The sequence below is a fragment of the Castanea sativa genome, chromosome 5, assembly GCF_040712315.1.
Source record: "Castanea sativa cultivar Marrone di Chiusa Pesio chromosome 5, ASM4071231v1".
In the NCBI taxonomy this organism is placed as follows: domain Eukaryota; kingdom Viridiplantae; phylum Streptophyta; class Magnoliopsida; order Fagales; family Fagaceae; genus Castanea; species Castanea sativa.
The window spans coordinates 56,700,412-56,708,992 of record NC_134017.1 but is presented as its reverse complement, the minus strand read 5'-3'; the positions used below and the strand labels follow the sequence as shown (position 1 = coordinate 56,708,992).

At 35.2% G+C, this 8,581-nt stretch overlaps 2 protein-coding genes across 2 annotated transcripts; one reads left to right on the top strand and one right to left on the bottom strand.

Annotated features, from left to right (window-relative positions):
• The first annotated feature begins 244 nt into the window (after positions 1-244).
• On the top strand, positions 245-2,003 carry LOC142635460 (zinc finger BED domain-containing protein RICESLEEPER 2-like). Its single transcript, XM_075809610.1, has 4 exons — positions 245-303; positions 495-607; positions 696-1,790; positions 1,903-2,003. The coding sequence occupies exons 1-4, from the start codon at positions 245-247 to the stop codon at positions 2,001-2,003; spliced, it is 1,368 nt and encodes a 455-aa protein (XP_075665725.1).
• A 1,383-nt stretch (positions 2,004-3,386) lies between these two features.
• LOC142634204 (F-box protein SKIP19-like) lies at positions 3,387-8,202 on the bottom strand. Its single transcript, XM_075808497.1, has 2 exons — positions 7,701-8,202; positions 3,387-4,138 (listed from the first exon to the last, which is right to left on the bottom strand). The coding sequence occupies exons 1-2, from the start codon at positions 8,042-8,044 to the stop codon at positions 3,505-3,507; spliced, it is 978 nt and encodes a 325-aa protein (XP_075664612.1). The 5' UTR covers positions 8,045-8,202; the 3' UTR covers positions 3,387-3,504.
• Positions 8,203-8,581: the final 379 nt, after the last annotated feature.

Genomic DNA, 8,581 nt, shown 5'->3' with positions numbered 1-8,581 from the left:
ATTTGATCAAGTCAAAGTGAGGAGTAATCTTGCTCGTATGGTCATCCTATATGAATACCCACTTTCAATGGTTGACCACATTGGGTTTAGAGAATTTGTGAGCTCTCTTCAACCTTTGTTTAAGCTTATCTCAAGAACACTTTGAAGAGTGACATTCTTAAAATTTATGATAATGAGAAGGAGAAAGCTTTGAAGATGACGGACAAGAATGGAAATAAGATGACAATTACAACTGATAGGGTTCATGGTCATTACCGCTCACTTTAACGATCAAACTTGGACGTTGCAAAGTTGGGTTTTAAGGTAATTTTTTGATCTATGAATGTTCAGTCTATTAAATTGTATGAATTGAGTTTATGATATTGGGTTAAATTGAATGTTAAAAACTTTAAGTTTAGAATGTTTATTTAGTTATGTTAAATTGAATGTTTAGACTTTATGTTAACTTGAATGTTTATTGAGTTATGTTATAATTATTCCTATTATATTTCTAGGTTTGTTTATGTTTCTTCACCACACATGAAAGATGTCCTTGCTAAAGTCTTTGTTGATTGTTTTTTAGAGTGGAACATTGATAGGAAGTTGTTCATAATAACTGTTGATAATTGTAATACTAATGATGCCATAATAAGACTTCTCTTGAACAAACTTGATACTAGTTCTCTTATGTTGAGTGGGTCTATGTTGCATATGAGGTGCTGCACATATTTTGAATTTGATTGTTCAAGATGGGTTGTCTCTTATTGGTGATGGTATTGAAAGGATTCATGATAGTGTGATTTATTGGACTGGATCACCAAAAAGAAAGCAGAAATTTGATGAAAATGCACGTCAATTGCATGTTCAATGCACCAAAGAGTTGGTCTTAGATTATAAGACACGCTGGAATTTAAATTATTTAATGTTTTTTACTGCATTGATTTATAAAGATGTTTTCTCTTGTTTTGCTAAACATGAAGCATTTTATACTTGTTTGCCAACTGACTATGATTGGGAGGTAGCCAAAGATATTTGTGGAAGGTTGGAATTGTTTTATAGTGTGACTGAGTTTTTCTCTGGTCGTAAGTACTCCACAACTAATATGTATTTTACTTTGGTGTGTGAGATGAAAATAGTATTGAATGAATGGAGTTTGTCTTCAAATGAGATGATAAGTAGGATAGCAAAAAGCATGCTTACTAAATTTAATTCTTATTGGGCTGATGTTAATGTTGTTATGGCTGTTGCTGCTATCTTGGATCCAAAATATAAGATGAAGTTTTTGCAGTTTTATTATCCTAACATTTATGGTGATAATTCTGATTTGGAGATTGAAAAAATTAAGAATCTTTGTTATGGTTTGCTTGATGAGTATGGAGATGTAGATGAGTCCCCTGTAGATAATGAAGGAAGTTCTCATATGCCTGTAAGTACTTCAAACTATGTGGCACAAATGAAATGTAGGTTGAGTAAGGCAATGTCATCTTTTGATTTGTTTGTGAACAATGGTTCAAGTAGTTCAAAGAAACATAGGATTGCTAGAATGGAATTTGATCATTTCATTGATGAGGGAGTGTTTAAGAGGAGAGAAAACTTTGATATTTTGGCATGGTGGAAAAGTAATGGTCTCAAGTATCCTACTTTACAAAGAATTGCAAATGACATTTTAGTCATTCCTGTCACGACTATTGCTTCAGAATCTGCCTTTAGCACTAGCGAGAGACTGTTTAGTCCACACCATAGTAGGCTTCATCCCAATACTATAGAGGCAATGACGTGTGCTCAGAATTGGTTATGGAGTGAAATCAACGGTTAGCAATTGACCAATTTGCTTTTATAAAATGAAATCAAAATTGTATTTTTATATTTGTTAATTATAATTTGATGAAGTTTATTTCATTTTTTACTTCATTGTTGTTGTAGGTTCTTCAACTATGTCTGGAGATTACACACTTCAATCAATTCTTGATGATGGAGAGCCTAATGAAGAGGATGAGAGTTTTGTCACGGCTGTAGAGGATTAGACCTTTTGTATTAATTTAGTAGCCTTTTTAATTTTTTAGACTTGTTGGATTAATTTGTTGATTTGTAATTATTCTAAACTTGTGGGATTTATTTTGTAGCTTTTTAATTTCTTGGACTTGTGAAACTTATTTGTTGGACTTGTTGGATTTATTTTATTTTTATGTTTAGCAAGTGATTTTAGCTAGGATTTATTGATTTCTGATTAAATGGTTATCTTACCTAGGTGATTTTTTGATTTATAATCTTAACTATAATTTATTGATTTACAATTAACAGGTGATTTATTGATTTATGATCAATAGTCTATGATTTAGCATTTAGGCCACGTTATATGGGTTTGACTCTGAACGTCATAGGGCTTGAATCTAGGCAAAAATGAATTTGGGCTTCAATTCAATTTCTTTTTTTGGTTGGGCCACGATTTGAGTCGCGAATTGGGCCCAAATTTGGTTGGGCTAAATGGGGCCTGCAGGGCAAGTCTGGGCCTCGAATAAAAAACCTAATTATTAACCGGGCTGGGTCTGGGTAATGGGTCTAAGCTCGCGGGGCGGGTTAGGGTATGAAAAAACTCGGCCTGAACCCGACCCGTTGTCATTCCTAGTCTTGTTTCTCCTTCATGCGTTTCTTGTTGCTATGACTTTATCTTGTTTCTTCTTCTTACATTTCTTACCATTGTGGCTTTGTCTTGTTTCTTCGTGTGTTTCCTACCATTGTGGCTTTGCACGGTTTCACCTTGCTTTACTTTTGCAAAATCAAAATTCATCTTTATCCCCTTATACAAGGGCATTATCAGCTTTCTCCCATATATAGGGTTGAGCTTGCTAACCCGTTTTGCTTTCTCTTCTGTTCATTTGTGCACTACATTGGGTTGAGCCTGCTAACTCTTTTACTTTCTTTTCTCTTCATTCTTTCTACTAGGCCTCGCTTATTGGACTCCATTTTGTTTCTCTACCTTTGAATTTTTCTACTACCCATTTACTCTTTAAGAAGGGCATCCTATTACTCATCTTTATACTCAATATTACTCTTCAAGAAGGGCCTCCTATTACACCACTCCCAAAAGGAGCGGATGGGCCTACCTTCGGACTTTATTTTGTTTCTCTACCTTTGAGTTTTTCTAATACCCATTTTACTCAAGGCCTTCTATTATTCATCTTTATTCTCAACCTTTTTTTTTTTTTTTTTTTTTTTTGCTGAATATCTTTATTCTCTACCTTACTCTTCAAGAAGGGCCTCCTATCCTTTCAAAAAAGAAAAAGAAAAGAAGGGCCTCCTATTACACACTATTTATTTTTCCCCTTCGAAAAGTCAAGCTATGAAGTTGTATAATAATTTAAGACTTTTCGAAAATATAACGTTGCTTAATAATGGACGCATTTGCATGGGTAGAATATATTAATTAGATTATTAAATATCCAAAATATCGGTAGACAAATACACAAATACAGGAGCACACAAGTCTTTTTTTTTAGACGCAATTTACAAAAGGACCAAACGGACTTAGCCGAAATAGTAATCTCCGAAGTCATAAAAATCACCATAGTCAGTGAAATCATCATAGGAGAAATCGCTTTCCCCTGAGAATTCATAATACCCATAACCCTCAGAGAGGTAATCTATGTCCGACATCCCAGAAGGGTCGTCGTCATCAAAAGATCCACCATCATCAATTTCAGCATCAAATTCATAGTCATCAGTGGGATCATTGGGACGCCGCAAGCTTTTAATCCGTTCAGCACATCTTTTTCCCAAATCCCCTGATAGATTGACATTGAAACATTGCCTTAGATCAAGTGATTCAAGGTGAGGACAACCATTAAGTATGGCATTCAAGCCATCATTTGTCAGCTTATTTCCAAAAAGCTGGAGGTGGCGCAATTCAGGCATGCTCTCTGCAACAGCAACTGCCTCCTCATCCCACTCTATGTGAGGCCATCTAAACCCCTGCTGGTTCAATTTGAATGATTTCAAAAGAGGACAACAACGCCCCAAAGCCATCAGAGATTCTTTTGAAAATGAACAAAGTGAAATCTCCAGCTCCTCCAATAATGGAAGTTTTGCAGCTGCTTCATTCAATCCCTCATCCGTAATGCAATAGCAAGAAACAAGACGAAGGCGTCTAAGCTGACTTGAACTGCCAAAATACCAATAGATTTGATAAATAAAATAAAAAAGAACTGGCAGTTACAAAGTAATTACAAAATTATGGAAGAATTCTGCATCTACAAATTCCTTTTTGGAGAACAAATAGCTTGAGCCCACCATATATAGATAGTGAACTGCAGTAAGTGATCAAAGAAATATTCTTCTAGAACCAGCAGCCCATTGAGGCTCATAATTCTATAAGAGGGCTTGAATGTGCTGTGCCGTCTATTATCTATTGTGCCCAGAAAAATGTTCAAATAAGAGAAAACAAAATATCTAGTTGGGAACATTGTCTAAACCAAATCATCCACAAAACCAATTAACAAAATCCCATGCCCAAAGCTTCCTACCTAAATTTGAAGCTATCAACCCAAGTACTTGTGACCATGTGTCAGCTGACAACAAAAGCAAGCTTGTCCAAATATCAAAAACAAGAAAATTATCCCAAGTTTGTAACTCATCAATTGAAAACACAAGATACAGCCTATAGTAGTAGACTAGTAATCAGTATCTAGTAAACATATAGTCATGGCCCTATAAATGAGTATTAGTTTACATATGCTGATACTTGGGAAAAAGAGGCTTTCTTCAATATGGGCCAACTATAATACTACATAATAAAATAGCACTTGTGGCATCATATTAGAGAAGTCACTGCTGCACCAATTAGGCCTAATTATAATTGACCAAGGTTGTAATGAATTACACAAGCCTCATGGATGTTTAAATCCTTAATTAAAACATGAAAGTAGTCCAAATGTATTGAGTGTTGAACAATAGGCAATATTATGCAAAGGTAGTTTAAGATCAGTTTGATTAAAGTCCTCAACAAATTGCTAGAGATGCAAATTTACTTATTCATCAATTGATAATTGGCTCGATGTGCATGAAGTATACAACATACCACTCAGTGTGCGCGAGAGTGACAAAACTGATAGCACCCCGAATTTTAATGAAGAAAAAACAAGAGTTACCCTATTTTTCTCTTTGACATAAGTGGTCATTGGTGTAGGACAGATTAGATTATTAGAAACAACATGTATACATGTTCTTGTGGTGTGCTTTAAATTCTATAAAACTTGTAGATTTTAGGGTTAGGTATAGGGGCTGTAGCTTGAATATGGCCTGAAAAGATTGGATTTAAGGAGAAAACAAGCTGTTGAGTGTGTTCCCAGATAAAATATGGGGGATTGGGGGTGAGAAAATTATACACCTTCAATCAAGTATTATTGGGAAAATGGTCATAATATTTTGAAGATGCAGGAGATCAATTTTGAAGAAGAGTGATTGGTGCAGGAATTGGGGAAGCTTGGGGTCAAATGGACAATGGGGTCTATCAGCAGTAGTCAGGGGTGTGACCTATGGAGGAGTATAAGGGTAAGATGATGAGAAACTTGAGCCAATGGACAATGTAATGGTACACACTAGTCATGCTCATGGGTGTGGCCTATGGAGGAGTGTAAGGCTGGGATAGGATAAGTGCACGAGGCACATTTGTTATGAGATTGGGGATGGTCATCGGGTAAATTTCTATACAAAGCACAGTAATCTTGTACTCTTTTTGCTTTTCAATGGTAAGTTATAGAGTCACCCAATGGGTCATGAACCCAGTGTAGTAATCATGTACTGAAAGAGAGATACCCAGATTTGTATTCAATTGCAGTATATAAAGACACTTCAGTGCATATGTATTAGGAGCAAATAAATGAGGGGGATCTCAATCATGGAATATTAAATTTGCACGTGATTTTTAAAGCTGCGATCTCTTTTTTAATTTTTTGATAGGTAATCAGTGTAGTTATATTACAAATGCAGTATATAAAGACACTTCAGTGCATATGTATTTGGAGCAAATAAATGAGGGGGATCTCAATCATGGAATATTAAATTTGCGCGTGATACCACCGCACACCCTCGATGCGATGGTCACTCCTCATGTATAAGTGCTTGAGGGGTGTGGGGGGCAAGAGCCGGAGTTCAAGTCTCCAGAAGAGAGCTTCACACACATATACACTTAGATTAGGCTAGAGTAGAAATTCTATCTTGTATAAAAAAAATTTGCACGTGATTTTTAAAGCTGGGATCTCTTTTTTATTTTTTTGATAGGTAATCAGTGTAGTTATATTGATAATATATATATAAGTTGGGTTCAAGTTACAAATTTTTTTGAACCATTGATTATTATTAAATCTAAGGGTGAAAAAACAATCATAGTAATGTCATTATTATTTTCTTAAAATTAGGGATTTCAGCATTAACTCTTCTTATTAAAGGGGAAAAAAAAACACAACATTAACTCCCACTTTCCTCCACATCATAACCTTCTTCCTCTCATCCTCTCTCATATCTTTTTCCTGCACTATGTACTTTCAGGTCACCACCATTGATTTCTTAACAATATTGTCTTGAGATACTGGAAAATTTTAGAAATAGTCACAATCCTTTTAGAGGAAAATTGTTAAGAATGAGTATTTCTAAGGATAAAAGTAACCCATGGCCAAAGTCAATTTAAAAAATTAGTGCTCAAACAATGTAACTCTATCTCTTAGTTGTATCATCATCTCCCACTATGGTCCTTGAATGATCTTAAAAAAGACGGGCTCTCTTACATCAATATATGCAAAGCATCACGGTTTATGGCAAAATAGGCTAGTACTTTCGTGGCATTATTTGTCTTTTTATAATCAACAAACACTCCAAGGACCACCACCTTGGAGTTGAACCTTAATGTCCTCTATGATATGGCCCCACTATCTCTAATGCTTGCCATACTCCCAAATAAGCTCTAGAGTGAAAGTCACGGCAAACCTAATTAGCTAAATATACAATCAACATTTGCCTTGCTTCCTTACAATTTGTTTGCACGAGAGCAAGAAGATTATGTGAGAGAGGAAGAAGATGATGGTGTAGAGAGGGAGAGTTAATGCCTTTTTTTTTTTTTTTTTCCTTTGATAAAAAGTGTTATTACCTAAATCACTAATTTCTTGAGAATAATAATGACATTACCGTGAGTGTGTTTTCACCCAATAGTAATCAATGGTCCAAAAAATGTGTAATTCTTTTGAAGTTACACTGGGTGTAACTTGAACCCAACATCGAGACCAATCAAAAAGAGTTCGCTGGCACAAATCTTTTAAATGGATCAGTCAGTTCTCTTTTCAATATCCCTTATTCCAAAATCCTTTCTTTTCTTTTTTTAAGACAAGTAATAAGATTTTATTCAAAAGAGACTACTTCATGCAAAAACAGAATAAAGTAGCCTACAGAATCCCAAACAAATACAACAGATTATATACAAAAAGACAGACTTATATGCGTGAGTCCCCAAGCTCGAGACCAATCAAATGAGAAAACTTAAGTGCAAGTTAAGCTATAGTTCCTTGGCCAATTATCCAATTTAAAATTATACGTTAGCCAAAGATATAAACAAAGATTAACAATTCAATTGCACCAAAAACCAAAATGTAACACAGATATATCAAAAATCACAGACTATTAATTATGAAATTGAGAGAGAGAGAGAGCATATTCAGAGAAAATATAGAAGAGACCTGTTGGCGATGTGGTTGAGAAGATCGTTGGTGCCAAAGTGCTCGATGGTGATATCACGCAACTGACCGGAGCTGCGATCGATGGCGTGGCGGCACATCTTCTCGGGGTCGAAAGGCGTGTCCAAGTCCTCGTGATTGCGCATGTCGATGGCGCGCCACATGGAGGGGTCTTTGCAGACATTGCGCCAATGCATGCACACCTTCTGCGCGCTGTCCAGGATCTCGATTGCTCCCAGTCTCTGCAGAATCGACGCCGTCACGTCCCTCGGGAGTTCCTGCCAGTTTCTGTACTGCTCACTACGAGTAGAAGAAGGAGAAGAAGTAGAAGAAGATGGGGACTCCATTTTTGTGGTTCAGATTTTACATACTGAGGGGAAATTCTGGTTTCGTTTTCCACTCTCGCAGAGTGGAAAATGGAAAATGGAAAATGGGATTTTCTAGGGTTTGGAATTTGGGTGTGTTTGAGAATTTTGACTCAATTGAATTAAAAATGAAGGAGGGATATGACTTGCCACGATTTTTTTAAAATCCTGTACAATCGGGCAGTTTTGATTTTTTTTTATTTTATATATAAATAATAGTTTCTAAATAATCTTTTAATTAATTAAAAAAAAAACCTTAACAATATTTTTGATAATTGAATACTCGTAACGGGAGGGAGATTTCAATACATACTAAAATGTGATAATTAATTGAATTATAAGTTTTATCTATATTACTATTTAAGAAATTTTTTTTAATTATGATTTTTTTTAAAAATGACCTTACACTCATATATTTAAATAGATATAAAATTAAAGAACAATCTTGTAAAAATACAACTCTAACTTCCATTAAAGTATTACCTAAAAAATAAAGTCACTCTTCAATTTATTTTCAAA

Coding starts and splice junctions, on each gene's coding strand:
- LOC142635460 (XM_075809610.1), top strand. CDS start 245: ATGGTCATTACCGCTCACTTTAACGATCAAACTTGGACGTTGCAAAGT. Junction 608..695: donor CATAATAACTGTTGATAATT/GTAATACTAATG, acceptor GTTGCATATGAG/GTGCTGCACATATTTTGAAT. Junction 1,791..1,902: donor GTTATGGAGTGAAATCAACG/GTTAGCAATTGA, acceptor TTGTTGTTGTAG/GTTCTTCAACTATGTCTGGA.
- LOC142634204 (XM_075808497.1), bottom strand. CDS start 8,044: ATGGAGTCCCCATCTTCTTCTACTTCTTCTCCTTCTTCTACTCGTAGT. Junction 4,139..7,700: donor CTCAACCACATCGCCAACAG/GTCTCTTCTATA, acceptor GTATTTTGGCAG/TTCAAGTCAGCTTAGACGCC.